General features: G+C 46.2%; 1 protein-coding gene and 1 non-coding gene across 2 annotated transcripts in view; both read right to left on the minus strand.

Moving 5' to 3' along the window:
* Positions 1–15,745, minus strand: part of LOC119393910 (proclotting enzyme) — a 33,493-nt gene extending 17,748 nt beyond the window's left edge. The window contains exons 1-7 of the mRNA XM_037661104.2: positions 15,544–15,745; positions 12,350–12,730; positions 11,591–11,774; positions 11,035–11,108; positions 9,540–9,655; positions 6,521–6,849; positions 1,635–1,774 (exon numbers count right to left, since the gene is read on the minus strand). Coding sequence (XP_037517032.1) covers positions 1,635–1,774; positions 6,521–6,849; positions 9,540–9,655; positions 11,035–11,108; positions 11,591–11,774; positions 12,350–12,730; positions 15,544–15,711 — 1,392 coding nt within the window. The 5' untranslated portion in view covers positions 15,712–15,745. The remainder of the gene's footprint in view (positions 1–1,634; positions 1,775–6,520; positions 6,850–9,539; positions 9,656–11,034; positions 11,109–11,590; positions 11,775–12,349; positions 12,731–15,543) is intronic.
* Trnav-cac (transfer RNA valine (anticodon CAC)) lies at positions 8,233–8,305 on the minus strand. Its single transcript has one exon. It is a non-coding gene; the product is annotated as a tRNA-Val (tRNA).
* Positions 15,746–18,922: the final 3,177 nt, after the last annotated feature.

Here is an 18,922-nt window from a genome sequence, read left to right on the forward strand (position 1 = left end):
TTTGAGGCAAATGAAGTCATTCATGTCATGACATCTATCGCATGATTGTTGTGCATACATGCATGTACGATGTGGTATATACCATGCTAATGAAACGTATATTCTGGTATATACAATGCATGACCTGCAGGCCCAGGCCCGTAGGCAGGAATTTTTTTCGGGGGTGGGCGGGGGGGGGGGGCACTTGCTGAAAACCTTGACTATTTGAGAAAAAAACCCTTTTTTCATCATTTATTTTTGGTAAAAACACCTACTTCACCAAAATTCTGGGGGAGGGGGGGGCGGGCCCCTAGGGCCTTTCCCCCCTGGCTACGGGCCTGGTGACCTGTCAGTTACGTTCATCGCGCACTCAAGTCACGTCATACTAACTTTGGTATATATCCAGTTAACAACACGGCCGGAAGCACACCAAGACAGTGTTATGTAAATCATGCCGTACATGACGGGCATATCATGATTTGCACGTTAGGACCTGTCATTTATGTTCTTCATATAGTCGCGTCACGCAATACTGCTTTTTGTATATATCAATCTAGCGAACCGGCCGCGAGCGCACCATGAGCGTGGCATGTAATTCATGCCGTACATGGCATGCATGCCATGATTTTCATGCTACCACCTGTCGTTTATGTTCTTCATACAGTCGCGTCGTACGATACTAATTTTGGTGTATATCAAGGTAACGAAAAGGCTGCGAGCGCACCATGAGCGTGGCGTGTAAATGAAGGCGCACATGGCACATCATGATTTTCGTGTTAACACCTGTCATTTGTGTTCACCATACAGTTGCGTCACGCAATGTCACTTTTGGTGTATATCAAGCTAGCGAACCGGCCGCAAGAGCCTCAAGACCATGACATGTAAATCATGCCGTTGATGACATGCTTGTCATGATTTTCATGTTATGATCTGTCATTTATGTTCGCCATACAGTGATGTAATGCCATACCAATTTGATATACATGTCATTAATTAAACAGCCAGGACAGCACAAAGTCGTAGGCGGCGGATAGATAGATAGATAGATAGATAGATAGATAGATAGATAGATAGATAGATAGATAGATAGATAGATAGATAGATAGATAGATAGATAGATAGATAGATAGATAGATAGATAGATAGATGCGCTCAAAGTCGCAGACCTTTTAATTATTATTCCTTCCTTTATTGTCATATATAAACAGCTTCACTTGCTGAATATGCACAGATGCAGGCAAAGCTCCATATCACGACTGTGTTTTTAAAATATGTACGTGTTGATATTGAAACTGGATTATTTATATAGCATGCAAGTTATTGAGCAGCAAGCGTGTAGATAAACATTCGAGGAGCATCTAGTTGTTAGGTGATCTCGGTATCGTTATTGTTTCATGGGTTGTTCGTGCCCCGCATCTCCGCCAGTATACATGTATGAGATAGCGGAGAACCGCACGACATTGCGGCAAACGACGACTGGGGGACTCTGCAGAGTGCAGCCGGTCCACTTCTGTCGCGCAGGTTACGCCAGCTAAAGTCTAACGCTTGTGTGTGTGTTTGTGTGCGTGCGTGTGTGTGTGTTAATGTTAGAAATGTCCTTTGCCTGGTTGCTTTGTTTTCCGCGTTATTAACTAAATTTGCGCACGATTACACACCTGACAGGCGTCCTTGCCTCCCTCGATGTATCCGGCGCAGAGGAAACCGCGCGTGATTGGCTGCACGTAGCGCCTGTCGCAATCCTCGTTGTGCCAGATGGGGAATGACACCTGCTGCAGAGTGCCGCTGTTGGAACCGCCTGAAACATTATGACAGAAGATGATGTATCGCGTGCCGCTCTTGTTGGTCGTTGGCATTTTTATTTATTAAGGGGGAAGCCTTCGATGCCTCATCAAAAACAAAAACTGACCGTTGGCGGCGTCATGAAATGATGCAAACGATCATCATCATGCGATGACATATGATGTCATCATGTCGTCACAGGTCGCACGAACTTGTGACGCCATCGTGACGTCACAGATGATGTCATCACACGACGCGACGGGCATAGTCGCTTGGCTAAACGTCGGCCGATCTCGAAGGCCGTGCTGCGAAACCACGTGAGGTGCAAAAAGCTGCCAATGCCTTCGGTCCCGAAGGCAGTGCAAAGCCGTCAATGCAATCGACTAGGAAGTAAGAAAAGAAGATGGCTTTCGCCTTCGAGTCATCTTCGGCAAATGCATAAGGGGCCATATGGGTTTTTATTTATTTTGCAATTGAAGCTACTGTGATTTACAGTGATAGTTTTTCAGAGGGCTGCAAATCACTGGCATTGCGGCTGCCTCGAAACTCATTTTAAATACACTATATTATGCGCACATTAAAGGGACACTAAAGGCAAATAACAATTTATGTCAGAGTGAAAGCTCAATGTATGACAACTTCTAAAACGGCAATATTATCAACAGCGGTGCCCTACTTACCGAGAAATTAAGTTAAATGTATCACATGATGAGCGCCACGAGTGGGACATTTTCGAAGTGATCCCGATGACGTATGAGAGTCTGCCTACAATAAATCACTAGTAATCAAACTAGCAGCAATAAAAAAAGAACCTTCCGTGCATCAAAAGACGTAATAAAATGCTGTTTGTTCGTTTCCGTTTGATTCATGGAAAAAAAGAACCTCTGTGGCGTTGCCATGTGCAACGGCGCGCGTGGTTCAAAGGTTCCGTTTTCGCCGAACTGCGCTTCGCCCGCCGCCCTGCTTCGCTCACCCGGTCGCGTATCAGTGGTAGTTTCGGGATCGCGTACTGCCGCGTGTGTTTTGCGCGCTCGTGAAAGTCGCTCTGACAGAAAGTTCGACAAAATGCCGCATGCATGTGATATTGCCGGAGCGCTGCTGGTGCGGCTGCTTGCTGCGTGTTTCAGCTATATTGGCGCTTTGCACCTATCCTCGACACGCAAGACGATTGAACGCGGTGGAAAACTGTGTCCGCACCTCCAATGTATGTTATTTTATTTCAGGTTAAACTGCATCCTAGCGCTAAAAGAAAAAAAGAACAGTTGATAGTGCTTACATGTGACGAGGTCGTCTCGTAGGGTTGATGAGCTTGCGTCGTTTTGCTGAATAAATATTAGTAATAAAGAAAAGAAATCACGTTCCCGTCGTCATGAGAGCAAATATATTCTTCAGGGAACGCAAGCACGTAAGCGACGCAAGCTACATTATCTGGAAAATAACTTGCCCAAACTGCGTATAGCTCTCCGCTATACGACAACAGGAGAAAAAAAAAAAAAAGCCCAAGGGGCGAAAAAAATGAAGCTTATTGCGCTTTTTTTTTTGTCGAGGCGACACTTTCCATGTAGACTGTGTTGTCAACGCAGGACTTCGATCACAGTAATAAGTTAAACGTGAATGAAGATAAAACGGTCGCCGTGAAGCAGGTTAGAGGCGCGTCCGCCGAACGGTGACTGGCCGCTCATGCCGTTTGCCAAAGGTTAACATCACAAAAATCTCGTGAATGGCATAATATTTCCTGCTGTACAAGGGATGGACGAGTCCCTAGTCAGTAAGAGATTTTGGCGACACACGCAATGCGGCGGATAAGCAGTAGTTCGCTGGCTTGCGGCGGCGGCCTCAGCCGGTGGCTCGGCGCCGGTATCATCGCTAGGCCTACCGCTTCGAAACAGCAGTGTACAGTTAATAGCCCACGCTCATAAAGAAGTTCAGCTTTCCTACCGCTGTTGCCCGCTTTACGATGCGTTCACAATAATATCGCATATTCAAAGGAATAGGGAAATCTCGGCGGCGGAGTTGGCTGCGATGCCGGCACGGCCAAGTTTTCGCCGTGCGCTCCACGGCGCGAGCTGGGTACAGCATGCAGTTATAATCTTGGTCTCGTTCATGCTAGACGCTTGACAGTCGTCATCGCACTTTGTGAGAGGTCGGTTTAGGTCTCCCTATATATTAAAGCGATCTCTGTTGAGCCCGGAAAGGACGTTGTATCCAATCTGTTGCCGCTGGCGGCGATCGCCCCGGCAAGGGGATCGAGCTCGCGTTATATGAACTTTTGCTGTCGCTGATCGGTCCATCGTTCGCGCAGCAAGGTTGTTATGACGCAATAGGGCACTGCTAAACTATGCACAGAGAGTTCACAAACACGTTGAACAAGAAAGTGCGCGGTAGTTGCCTCTAAGTCCGACTTCATCGACTGTCGCGCACATTCCTGTCGGAGCTTGAAATCCTTTGGGAACGCGTAAAATTCGAGTCATTTTGCTTCAGGCTCCTGTTGTAGCAACCCAGCACACAGCACGTCAACTGAACCATCGCAATTCATCCAAATAAGGCCGCTAAAGCTCGTTAATGCAGCTCGCCAATGCACCAGCTGTAGGCAGCTGAACGTACTGTGTACTACAAGTACCGGCATGCACTGCGGCAGCGGTGGCGTAGTGCAACTCGCGGTGAGATCGGTCTATTGGAGCCCAGCGTCGCGAGCCAATGTCTCGTTGTCAAGCTCTCCGTCCACATCCATTGCGGCGATTGCGGCAAGCTTCGATGGCTTCGATGGCCGTTGTTTCTGCTGTGGGTCCCGCTACTTTCGCTCTGTTGCTACTAGTGTCGGCGGCCGCGCAGTAAAGGCGGGCAACGTTGGGCACGGCAGCAGTGACGTATGAAAGTCGTATTTCAGGCGGGTGATTTGGAGTGCGCTAACGCGATGCGGACCACTAAAACGTGATTTCATTTCAAAATAAGCACTTCCTTGGCATAAAAGTAGCACTACGAGGTTTCTGGACCGCTATTTCAACAATCAACGTCGACTTAATATTTGCCTTTAGCGTCCCTTTAAGTGACACCTGGCTCTCTTTCTAGTGACAGCTGGGAGGGAGGGGTGGGGGTAGTTATCCTTATAATAAAATAATAGGAAGTGAAGAGAAAAGTGAATCCCGCCATTGTCTCTAACAAATAAGGACACCCAGCAATGGTTCACGTGGTAGGAAAGATGGGGAAGCGGTTAGAGGACAGCGCGGACGGGGCCCTGATCGGCGAGCGGTCTTCGGCGAGAGGACACCGCGAACGAGACAACCGTCAAGCGTGAAATCCTCCGAGCGAACCAGTGCCAGCTGCGCAGTTTTCACATGTGCATCAGAAGTAGTGTTTGTGTACAATCACTTGCGAGGATACATTTAACTTCGTTTGACTAACGCCGCACACGTCAGTGTCTACGAGCGCGGGCACTGCTGGCTTTGCGTCAAGCACACTGTTGTAGCTCAGCGCTGGGAACTAAGGAAGGAACCTTAAAAACTAAAAAAATAAAATAAAATATGCTTGGCTTCCAGGATTCTTTACATTTGAATCGTTTCTTTTCAACGGGACAACTTTTATTCGTACCTATTGAGCACTGCTTTTGATAGCATTTCTGTATATTTGTCGTGTATGAGAAAAGGGAACGTGCAGTCTTCCTCTGACCAAGACTTGCTCATCGTCAAAGTTGTTTCATTTTACTATGTTGGAAGTTGAGGTACATTTTGTTTGCAATGCAGCCTACATCAGATTATTCGCAGGCATTTTATGTAGAGCGAAATCCAACGCGGCAACAAGCATGCTCAGCCTGTGATCCAAATTAAGGGTCGCTTGGTTTTTAATGGTAGATGAAATATTTAAAATGCCAACCACCTATTCAGCGAGTTTCTAGCAATTTTCAAAAGAGATGTTGTTAAGAAAACTATTTGCTAGTGCATTAAGTTTATAACATATGCATTCATTCGCCATTACGCAAATGTGCGTGTATGAAATCTGCATAAACAAGTCCACCTATCGAAACGTTGGTCATTGCGCCTGGAACACTTTGTACTCACTCATCCGTTCTACATTGCCATCTATGGGTCTCTAAATCTTGGCACTGGACTTTCTCTACACTCAGTGATTACTCTAGGATTCGATACAAGCTGCGCCACCAAAACTGAATTGCATTTTACACCCTCGCTTCCGTGCTACGAAACATGCAGTTCGCGAAAGACGACTATATTGAATGAGGCTCGGCTCCGCCGTCACCTCGACGTAATTTAGAGGCAACATTGGCCGCGTGATGATTGGCTAGTGCCCTTTTCAAGCTTTACAGGTCGGGTGTTGTCTACTTGCCACTGCATCCTTGGGAGGTCACGGAAAAAAAGTCACCATGTCCCATTAGATAACACGAAGGAGATCACAGGATTAAACTTATGCTCTGTGATGCGATTATTTACCTTAAATTACTCTTCCTTCACTTGATTCAGTTAAATGCACGCTACACTTGACTGATTCTTAATTCTCTGTTAGTCACTTGAGTCATTCTTTATTCGCTTTAATGCACGTTTATTCGCTTTAAGTTCACATTGAAATCGCTTGAATTTGTACTTCTAATAATTTGGTATGATTATATGTGCATTTAACGTCACGAGACTTTTAGTACAATTTGTCTTCACGCCACCGCCGGACGCCGGATTTTTCGACCGATGAACCATGTTAGGCTTTCGCCTTAATATTTTCCGCAGTCGTGAAGTCGCGCTACGCCACGTCTACTCACCGTACGACAGCGTTCCCCATCCTATGACGGTGGCCATGAGACCCGCGATGGGGTCCCGTGCCTTCGATGCCCCCGCTGTGGACGTCGCAGCTGTTGTTGAGGAGGCGGCAGTCGCGGTGGCCTCCGGCAAGCAGATCGGACGCACGGCCTCGTTGAACTGCGCTGATTCCGCGAGACGCAGCAGCGCGATGTCGTTGTAGAAGCCGTGCCGGGCAAACCGCGGGTGCTGCAGCGCTGCGTCGACGCGAAAGTCCACCGGGTGCGCGTGGTCGCGGTCGCTGTAGATATGGTGCTCGCCCAGACGCACGCTCAGCTGTGCGGGACGGTACCTGCACGTGGGTATACGCGTCGGTTTCGAGGCGATAGGTGCAAGAGAGAGGAAGAGAGAGTTTTTGAAGGCGAAAGTCGTAGACGCCTCATCAAACGCGAACTTTGACCGCCGGAGTTGGCGGCGTCAACACGCGTGATGCAAAACATCATGGTCACGTGATAACGTCACAGATCGCCAAAAATTGTGACACGACTATGACGTCACCTAACGTGACGCCATCACGTGCCATCGTCGCTTGGTCAGAGGTGGGCCGATTACGGAGGCTGTGCAAAACCAAATGAGGTGTAGAAAGCTTGCCATGCCTACTATCTTGGAGGCCGTGCAAAACCACGTTAGGTGCAGAAAGCTATGGGAGAGGAGTGGGGAGAATCAATCAACTGAAAAGAAAAAGAAGATGGTTTTCGTGTTTGAGTGGTCTTAGGCGAATCCATAGGGACCCTGAGGGTCTTTGGAAAAAAGGCCGAGCGATCGGCCTGAGTAAGTATGATGTCGTCTGCCAATTTGCACAGGGAAGGAAAAGGCTGATGAAGAATGATCATGAGAATAGGAAGTGATGCGTGTATACTGCAATCACCACGTAAATGAGTGGTTTCAACAAGGTCACTATGGAACGGAGGGATGTACAGGTCATCATCATGATCGTCATTAGACTACGACACTGCAGAGCAAATGCCTCTCAGATGTTTCGCAATCGAAGCCGCGGTCCTGTGCCAGCTGCGAACACGCTATCCCAGCAAACTTCTTAGTCTCATCTGCCCACCTAACTTTCTGCCTAACCCCCGCGCACTTGCCCTCTTGAAGTACAGTCCGTTAATGACCAGTGGTTATCTTGCCTTCGTGCACGGTAACGGAGCACAGTCATAATGGCTTTAGAGGACTAAGGGACAATTAAACTTCGAAGAAAGGTAGCTGCTTCTTAATTTCGTAATTTTTGTTGCTCTCTTAATTTCATGGATTCCATAAATTGAATTAATGACGAGGCTTTGGCCTCTTATCTTCTTTGAACCTCAAAGAAATCTTGAATTAGCGCGGCGGTGTCCCTCTATTATTGAGGAATCTTAAATAATTGGGCTAGGGAAAAGGAGCTTTCTTTTTTTCTTGGGGCAAACTTTAGCTTCCGCTCACCGTGATCATGAATTCTAAATTTTCATCAGAATATTAGTCGGACTGGGAAAAGTAACCGCATTGCTCCCAATCGAACCCGACAAGGCACTGTCATATTTGAGCGAACTAATTTTTAAGCCGTTCGAATAATTTTTATCTTGCCTGGTAAAAAATAGAAGAAAAAGAGGTCGATAAAATAAAATGCTGTTCAAAAACCATACGTTATGTGGTTTCTCGAAAAAAAAGAAAAGAGAAAAGAAAGGTTCAGAAAAAAAATTGTTTCCGCCCGGGATCGAACCGGGGACCTTGCGCGTGTGAGGCGCACGTGATAACCGCTACACCACGGAAACAGGCGCTTAATGGCTCCCTGCCAGCCAACCTCGCTCAGGGTATAGTGTCGCTTCTTCTGGATGTATATTGGGAGCATGTGCATTACACTTACTCATTAGGAATAACACAAGAATATAGCCAATATAGCACAGACCACACATACATAGTTCTTACATATATATATATATATATATATATATATATATATATATATATATATATATATATATATATTATATGTATATATATATATATATATATATATATATATATATATATATATATATATATATATATATATATATATATATATATATATATATATATATATATATAAAGAGTGGCTGGGGCAGTTTTCATTTTTAATATTTTAACCAGTGACCCGTTCGAGCTACAAAATGGAAGTGAAGGTCCACAATGGCACAAAAATAGCTTATTGTATGAAATCCGCAAATCTGCAGGAATAAGATGTCAGCTGACTCAAGACGGGCGTCACTCAAGACTTCGTTCTTTAGGGGGCATAAAATGTGACGATAGCAGTGATAATGACGAGAATGATTATGGTGATGATGATGATGAATGGGACACATAAACGCATGTGCAACCTAATGAAAATAACAAACAATGAAGCCAAGCAAGACATAAGGTACATTATTTGTAGTTTTTACCTGTAGTCTATTAATTACGACAAATGGAAAGGAATTAAAGTGGACTAAAAGCAACTTGCCGCTGGTGGGGATCGAACCTACAACCTTTGTTGACGTTAGGGCGGAACTCATGAAGTTTTACTAGGCGATATCATTTTTTTTTTAATTCTGTAGATCTTTTCAAGGGACAGAGGGAGCGCCTCTTTTTTAGACTGTGGCACGGGAGCATAGGCGTGCGCAGGGTTCCCCATCGGGGGGGGGGGGGGGCAAAGGTTCATCGCAGCGCCCCCCACCCTACTAAGTCAATGTATGGGAAATATTTCGCGCCCCCCTCCTACGTGATTAGGGGGGGCGCCCCCCCCCTGCCTCACCCCCCTCCTGTGGCAACGCGTATGCAAGGGAGTACCAAGGCTGACGCACGCTGACGTCGCTGATTCGGCAGTACATTTTTGGGTGTAACGCATATCTACCACAACCCAGAGGGGATTATATCGGCACCTGGAGGGTGAGGCTTGCTTCAAAAGCTGTGTAGTTGACTGCACCAATTTTTTTGTTTGAATTACGTAAGAAATAATATATGCATAAAATGAGTGAAGAACAACTTTACCTGAAACCCGATGGATGGGAAAGGCAGTGAGCGGCTGTGAGAACGTAGCGCTCGTTGATGAGTGCCCCGCCGCACCAGAATTCTCGTCCGCGTCGACCTTCGAGAAATATGGCAGCCTGCAAACGACCACGTCTCCAGTTCTTATTCTCGCGTAAGAAAGAGAAGGCGAAAAGAAAAAAAAAGTATGAAATGGGAGCAGTTTGTCGAATGCGCCTTAGGTTTAATTATTATTACTTGCTTCATCTTAAAATGAAGATGCACAGACGGTTGGCGATCAAAACTGCTGACGTTCTTCGCAGCAAAACGTCCTATAGGCATTGAATGACCGTGGCGAATACCGACCAGTAGCGTAGCCAGAAATTTTCTTCGGAGGGGGGGTGGGGTGGTTCCACCATGTTTTATGCATGTTCGTGCGTGCATTTGTATGCGTGTCTGTGTATATACCCATGAAAATTGATCTATTTCGGGGGGGGTTAATCACCCAACACCCCTAGATACGCCAGTGGTTGCGACCACAGAGTCAGCTCAAGGCCACACAGCGCGGTATAGTGACACAATTCGCCGTGTTCGTCACAGCACGAACAGCAAGGGGGTACTGCTAGATTTGATCACATCGCAAGTTAGAGGGACACTAAAGTAAAATATTAAATTTGGTTAGATTGATTCTTTTCCCTGCGTTGGAGTTTGTCACCGCTTCATGCGCGTCAATAAGCGATTTTTATTGCGTCAGAGACTACAGCCAACGTAAGTCCCTGGTGCCGCTGCTCACTTTTAATCACGTAGGAAGGAAAGAACTTTGTCTTTCCTTCGTGATTTTAATCGCCGGTACCGAATGGAGAAGTTGACGTCACCGTCTCGGCTGCCGATTTCTGTAAATCAGCGGGCGCCCAAGAGCTCCGCACCCGTAACATGTAGCAACAACTCTGCACTACTGCACGTTTGTTTATTTTGAAAACTTGTACAATTCACTTTTTACCTGTAAGCCGTAGCAGTAATCCAGTAATCAAAATAGAGGATCTGACGTCATTTCAATGACATAGCCACAGAGCATGACAGAGGACGCCAGTCAAATTTCTCGGTTTCGTCGTTTTCTCGCTTTAAGTGCTCTGTTCTGGCCAGGAAAGAAGAAGTGCTTGTTACACAGGCCTAATCTTTGAATCTATCTCAACTTAATATTTCCCTTTAGTGTCGGTTTTAGAAACTCGTATATAGAAATAAATCACAAAGATAAGCGCTGCGTTGTCGCCCGTTTGTATTTTTAGCGAATACCCTCGTCGCATTCTCATTACTTCCTGAGACATGAGCCCAACGAATAATTCTGTCCTACCAGTAAATGTGAGACAACGTGGAGGATTTCACTGCATTCTGTGAATTCGAGAAGTTTCACGTCAGCCGTCGAGTGTCGATGTCTCTTGAAAGAAAAATAATGAGTTCGCCGTGAAAGTTTTCAAGTGCAGATTACAGAGAGTGCCCCTTGTTGCTAACTCACGCTTACCATCCAAGGCCATTGTCCTGGCGACGCTTCATGGCCTCCGACAATTCTGCCGTCCCGACCGGCGTGACCACAACCTGAAAGGGATAAATATACATCAACTGTATATCTGCAAGCCCTCATTTATTACTGCAAAGTGTTTTTCGTCGTGCAAGATTTGTAGCTCAAGGACTTAAATGGGCACTAAAGGGAAACACAAAAACAGTTTATACAAATAACTAATTATTTGAGAACTCCAGAGTTAATTTTGCGATGTCAGTTATGCCGGCTTCCCCTTATGTGGCTGCAGCTGTAAGTTTGAAAAATCTTATCATTTCGAATATTCTGCAGAACTGTAAACTCCAACATCCTAGTTGGAGTGTTCATTTTCACACAATACGATCAATGATGTCGCACGCGTAAATTGGGAAAAAAAATTCGTTACAAAACCAAACTGCCTGGCACAATCATTATATTTTTATCTATGCAAATCTGGTGCAGCTTTTAAGTGACTTATTCAATGCCCGTGATGCTTGGGCATTTAGCGATTCAGAAGCTTTAACGTGCTCAGCATACTCACGCCTTGTGGGCGCCGGTGGTGGCAAGAGCGGAGAGGGTCCGGACAGCCCCACCGATGGCAACTGGGCTACGGACGGCGGAGGCATCGCAGGCGAAGGCATCGGCTGTGGTGGAGGAGGAGGGGCAGAAGGAGGTCTGGGTGGCCGTGGAGGCCGTGGAGGCCTCGGTGGGCGTGGCCTGGGTACCTAACAGCAGATAACACAGTGGTAAACGCGAATATACATACAAAAGTTGTGCATTCAATGAGTTCAGCCACTTGTGTGCACTTATTTACCGGTGTGCTGCTTGTCTTTAAGATACCGGATAATACCACTGCTGACTGTAGTGAATGAGGGAACCAGTGAAAGACTTGACTAAACAAATGAATAAAACGAACGGACAAACGAAAGTTTATCGAAACTGGAACTATGTTTCGTCCTTAATATTGGGGGAGAGGCAGCTGAAAAATACAACAGCATTGATCAGATAGGCTGAAACTTCCTCGGGCCTAGGAATTTGGTATGTAAATGTGAAAGAAAACAGTGACACTAGAGCAGTGGTCTCATGGTCTCATAAGAACTTGAGGTAATTGCACGCTACATCTTTCATTTGTGCCTCATATCTGGCTTATTGAGCCCCTTTTGTCAGTAAGGGTGACCTTTTGGTATTGTAAGGACTTTATTTATATTAATAAACCTGCAACGGCTTCTCTCCTTAGCATATTAAATGGTTGAAAAGAAAGATGACTGCGTATTTGTCAGCAAGAACAAAAACCCCTCACTTGTGCAATGTGGTCGATGAAGACCATTGTTGTGGGCCTGCTGGTAACAGTCGTAACTATGACGGGGCTCGTCACCACCTGCGCGACGGTGAACGAGGAAGGTGGTCTCGACTGGGCCCTCCGAGTGGTAGTCGGCCGCGGCCTACGCGTGGTCGCCGTCCCGACCGGGTACGCCGTGGTCCAGGCGGTCGACATCGAGGTCGTCGACGACTTGTTGGAACCTTCGACCACGGAGACCGCGATGAAGTTGGACTCCGTGAAAGGCTCTTCTAGGGATGCCGGCGTCTGCGGCGTGGAGACACCGCCTAGCGGAGGAGCGCTGGTCGTAGTTGCCGTTAACGCTGTGTTTGCCGCTGGCGTGGTCGTGGTGGTCGGAACTAGCTGCGCGGGACAAGATGCAATCACGACCAAAATGAAACACAGTGAGGTTGAACAAATATGATATTCAAAGTTTGAGGTCTAGGATGACGACGATCCGTCCTTATCCATCTCGCGAACATACAGTGAAACCTCGGTGATACGAATCTCGCGGGACCACCAAAAATATTCGTATCATCCGAAATTCGTATCATCAGAAAGCATGGAAAATTAGCATGCGACAAAAGGAAGCTGGCATACATTTTCATTTATTCTTTTTCAGGGCCGCAGCAACGTCAGGAAGAACCCGGAATGATTGTCAGTTAAGTTTTTAGATGTCGGCAATCATACCAGCACTCGTAAATATACGGCCCGTACCCGTGTATTTAATTAATGAACAAGGTGTGTTGTGACCCGCGAGAGCAGTAGCCCCTTCCAAATTTTAATACGCTTTTTTGCATAACACCGGAGTACTGCAGCGAAAGTAACAAAAGAACGCTTTGACGCGATGGACCAAGGCCCCAAAATTACAGAATCACGGCCGTGTATTATGATTTTGTTATCGCGGAGATGTTGGGGATGTTTTTTGGAGAGCTGATGCCGTGCCCGCACAAGTACGACATCAACGCTCGCGCATGTTGACGTTGTGAGGCCTGACTCCTTCACGAAGACCGTCCTCGCCTTCTTTCGGTCCTCGTCCATCTTTCATAAGATGTCTGATGCACGAGGAAGGCACATGTAAACAGAGTACAACGACAGCAACCCGCGTCGACACGTTAAAAAAAGTATGGCGCTAATGTCCTCTGTAATCTAAACGCGAAGGCACATGGAGGCACATAGGAGCCTCAAAGATTCGCGCACACAATCTCAGAGGTCGTGACGCGTCTCTGAAGGTTTATTCCGACTGTAAGAAAAGTGTTTTTCTTACACCGTGATTCTGACGATTTGGCAGTGCGGCGCGCATGTCCACGCTTGCGTTCCCGCGCTCGCATGTGCTTGGTGCGCCTTCCGCGACAGTGCGGACAGCACTTCTTCGTACCTAGGCGAAAGCGTACATTCTTATCAAACGTCGGTGGGTGAAAATCGGTTCGCAACAAGCGTACTGCATTACATTGCAGGCCAATGGGCCCTGGCCGGGACCAACGAAAAATTCGTATCACCACGAAATTCGTATGAGCTGTGATCGTATCACCGAGGTTTCACTGTAATCGCTTCGATAGAAACAAGATTCCTCGTCAGCGCGCTCACGCATGTGTGTGTGTGTGTGTGTGTGTGTGTGTGTGTGTGTGTGTGTGTGTGTGTGTGTGTGTGTGTGTGTGTGTGTGTGTGTGTGTGTGTGTGTGTGTGTGTGTGTGTGTGTGTGTGTGTGTGTGTGTGTTCGTATTCACGTATTTGTGTTCTGCAACAACGCGCTCCATACTTGGTAGTACGGAGCGCATTATTAAGTAGTTGCTATCATGCTCAGTATTCCATGGTATTGTGTGTGACAAAGTACGCTTACACAATTTGTTAGGGGTGTGTTAGGGTGTGTCAGTACTGGAATATTCGAATACGAGTCGAATATTCCTTGCTATTAGATTTGCTCTTGGTACGCCCATCACTATTCGAAATATTCTTTTCCGTTCGAACACAACGAATCCCAAAACTTACTGCAGCTGACAATGGAATAAAATAACGCACAGGCAGGCTGAGTCTTGCCACTGATTATGGTGTAGGAGAGCGTCAGTTGTTTTTTATGGACGCGGCGCAGTTTGTGAACGAACCCATGGAGCAGATAACTTGTGCTCCAAGTCCAATTGCTAATGGCATAGCGTGGATGCGTCTATTATCGAAGTACTTAAACGTAATAATTTATGTTGGGTTAGTTTAACCATAAGAAGATGTGCAGTATCCCCACTCGTTATTCGAGAGACGTTTGCTTCTTCTGATATTTCATATTTGATGAGACAGAAAATAGTTACTATTAAAACAGCCTTACAAAATATGATGAGTATGCGCTCATCGGTGTATCTCTCTCGTATATGCGCCTCGAAATATCGATCCACATAGGAAGTTTACATGCAACTGCAGCTCTTTAGAACTCCGTAGGCATGTATATGATATGCTGGTGCCTGTTCTTTCCTATATGTGATGTCTATATGCTATTGTATATGTCTAACTGCATATGGATTACGTTACTTTGTGACTCTATATGCCGGTTTCATTTTCTGAACGTCAGCATTGTGTTTGAAAACGCTACTGCCAAACTATACACAAAACTGTAAGCTATAAGCAAGTTCAGAGAAGGTGGGGGGCTTGATGTAATCACGATTCATTGAACATGGAATGTCGATGGAGCCAACATTTCGACGAGTGTACTTATCTTCGTCAGGCCAACGACTCTTGCCGAAATGTCGGCTTCACTGACACTCCCTGTCGAATGCCGATCTATAAGCACATTTTACGAGATAACTCAGCGGCAAAAGTATATTATGTGCAGAGGAAGGAAGAAACAAGCGGTAGGACAGGGAGGTTAGCCAGTTCTCAGACCGGCTGGCTACCCTGCGCTGAGGAAAGGGGGAAAACGGAATGAAACAGCAACTAAATCTGAAGCATAGGTGGGAGCCAACGGATGGAAACAGAATGCGTTATATAGAGGGTTCACATGTGGGCTGGGTGGCTCATGATTACGAGTAGAAAAAGAGCGCTAAAAAGACAGGACGAAGAAAGGACACAAACGACGGCGCTGAAAGGACACAAACCAGCGCCGTGGCTTGCGTCCTTTATCCGTCCTGTCTTTTTAGCGCTGCTTTTCTACTCGCTGTAGAGGTTGCGCGAACAACTAGAAGCATACAGACCCTTCCTGGACAGCACACTCCGGGAAAGACCAAGTTCTGGAAGCAGATGGACTGTCGGAGCCTCGAAAAGTCTAGAAGCAGGTAGATACAGCGCGTGATGTCTCCGCAGGTTCCGTATGTACCCTGCGGCGTTCGGCACCGATTGAGGTCGTACAGCTGAGACAGCATCTGGAAGAAGGAGAGCCCTGAAGGGACCAGAAACGGGGTGAGCGATTTTTGCACCTCGTACACTTGAAAGATGCGTGCAAAGACAACGATGTAAGTGAATAACCTTTTAGTTATTACGCAGTTGGAATGAGTGCCCGAAAGAGAGGCTGACTTTGATGTATACAGTAAACGAAGGCATATTAACGTGAAGGTTTGGGCTAGCTGGTACACCATTGCCCAAGACGTTAACAGCGCGAAAACATATAAACGAAGGACGAAGTGAGGGGACTAGATGGTTCACCTAGGTGGTGCCTGTGTAAGCATACCTTACATTAACCTTTCTGCAAAGTAACTTGATTATCTGTTCTCTTCATCGATATATCCGGGATAGTGGCTCTATTTTGTATCGCGATTGTTGTTTTCTGAGCAGTTGCGCAGTAGCGCTGATCTATCTGCCTGTGTCCCTTTACTTATATATGTGTTTTCTAAATTAAATCTTAGTGTGACAGCGCTTGTCTGTGTCCCCTCGCTCGGCCTTCACTTATATTTTTTTGAGCTGTTAATCTCTTATGCAAGCGAAGATGCACAGCGCTGTGCGCAGCGTTTGTAAGGTCGCTTACAGATACTTTTGGCTACTTTGTGGCAGCTGAGTGTTTTCGACCGCGCAGAACTACCAGCTACCAGCTTTGTATGCTTTGCGTACAAGATTCCCGAAAGCAAGAGTTCGAGAGATTAAATATCTTTATTTTGTTTCGTAGATGCCTTTGAGGCCTGTGCACATCGCAAACCAGGTTCAGTGAGCAGGGCGAAATGTCTGTACAACAACGTGAATAGCAGTTTGTTTGCTTGTTTTCATCGTGCTCTCTTTCATGTTTGACGTTTCATGTTGGACTACAACGATGTTGACACGACGAATTAACAAAAGCTTGTTAATTAACTTTTGAATTATTGACTCGAGGGCAGGTGTTTATATATCAAAGTTGCAGTGCGTGCCAGTTTATGGCATACCTATTTTTTTTTAGAAATCACAAAAGTTGCACGTAGTTCGAAATATTCACAATCGCATTTCAAGGGCTAAAACGAAACTGATCGCGCCCGGCGCGCACAAAGCGCGGCGGAACACCGGAATGACACGTCACAGGGAAGTGATGAAATTTGAATAAAGGAGCGCCAAAGGAGAATATTGTAAGAGAAACCGGCAAGCATTCTGAAATACGTTAGTAGACAGCTTAATGTTTGCGTGCGATGAGTGATGCCTATCTGTTTCTTTCTTAAACTATAAATAGGTGAGAAAAAAACGCCAGGCCTGCGCTGAAACCGCAGCACAGTCACAGCGAAAGCTGGAAGAGCGGCGTTTCTAGAGCCCGTTAAGCTCTCTTGGGGCTACAATACAAGTACACTAGAAAGGTACCCACTACGCCATAAATCACAATTTTTAAGAAGTTCGGAAGCACCTACTAAGCCATTATTCGTCATTCTGCGGAGAGCGAGGCACCAGCTACACGTCACGGCGAAAGGCGTCACGGCCAAGGCTGGAGGCGAAAATGTTTGAGGCCCGTGTACTTAGATTTAGGTGCACGTTAAAGAACCCCAGGTGGTCGAAATTTCCGGAGTCCTCCACTACGGCGTCTCTCATAATCATATCGTGGTTTTGGGACGTTAAACGCCAGATATTATTATTATTATTACGTCTGTAAGGCATTATGTGCACTTTGTTGACGCGACGACTGATGACGATGAAGAATTATGGCTCAGCCCTTTGTAATGGGTTGGAATCTTTAAACGGCCCAGCAGTTATGTAATTTGCATTAGGTGACGCCCGGTCGCTATTTCCCTCTCCCGTCATGCTGTATAACATACGTGGACGTGGAAGAGAGACGGAGGGGGAGGGGGGGGGTGAGGAACATTACTGAGACCCCGAGGAAATAGACCATGCGCTTATGGGCTTCCTTGGCAACCAATACAAGTGCACTTGCGAGGAACCCACTACGCTATAAATCATTGTAATTTTTGAGAAGTAGGGCAGCAGGCACTGTGCCATTTTTCGTCATTCTGCGGAGAGCGTTGGTACCTGCTAAATGCATGTAAGGCATTATGCGCCCTTTGTTGATGCTGTGCCTGATGAAGATGAAGAATTATGGCAGAGCCCTTTCTAATGGGTTTGAAGCATTGAACAACCTACTCATTGCGCAATTCGCATTGTGTGACGCCTCGTTACAGAATTCGCGTTGTGCGACGCTTGGTGCTTATTTTACTCTTCTACCACGCTATATTGCATATGCTAATGTGGTTCCTTCCCGACATGAAGCCTGTATAGGACCTTTTTGCAAAGCAGTTTCAAGCACCGGCATGGCTCAGAGGTTGAATACTGGGCTCCCACGCAAAGGGCCCAGGTTCGAACCTCGTTCCATCCTGGAATTTTTTTCTTATTTCGTTTTTTTTCTTATTTCGAGCGATACTGGTTACGGACACCGGCGGCGGCGGCGGCGGCGGCGGACAACTACGGCGCCAAAAACGGCCGGTGAAATGATTTCATAACAGCTTTCGCTGTAAAACTATTTCGCCAGTCTGCAAGAAGAAGCACCGCAGTGGCCGCCCCTGAGTTTTATGCTAAGGCTGATATTGCGGTTTCCTTGCGCACAGCTCGAAAGAAACAGATAAGCACCAAACGCTAAGGCGATGCGCTGCCACAAGTGAGATTACTTGCAGGTTTTCACGAAAACATACGGCCGCGGCGTGCCTTCATTCAAATTTCGTCACACCCATGGGATGATTAGTTCCGGTATGAAGTAGCAGAACGGTCGCGCTTTGTGCGCGCCTTGTGCGATCAGTTTCGATGAACGTCTATAACTACGTGCAACTTTTGGGATTTCCAAAAAAAAAAAAACACATGCGTGCCATAAATTGGCACGCACTACAACTTTGTAACATAAACATCTGCCGTCAAGGCAATAATTAAATAGTTAATTAACGAGTTTTCGTTCATGAGTAGCAACAGTGTCTTTTGAACTGCGAAAAAGTGTTTCCGCCTCGACGTGGAGTTCGTGTGCGAAAACGGTAGGAGCCTTACTGTCATAGGATTTTTATCAAAAATGTGTATTGTCTAAAAAAAGCACCCTGTATAGGGCATGGTACCATTATTCTTATATACCAATAGGGTGCTCAGAATACATAATTTCCGTACTCTTGAGGTGGTAGTAAAGCAAAACCAACAAGAAAAAAAATTTTCTAC

This window comes from Rhipicephalus sanguineus, chromosome 5 (assembly GCF_013339695.2).
Source record: "Rhipicephalus sanguineus isolate Rsan-2018 chromosome 5, BIME_Rsan_1.4, whole genome shotgun sequence".
Classification (NCBI taxonomy): Eukaryota; Metazoa; Arthropoda; class Arachnida; order Ixodida; family Ixodidae; genus Rhipicephalus; species Rhipicephalus sanguineus.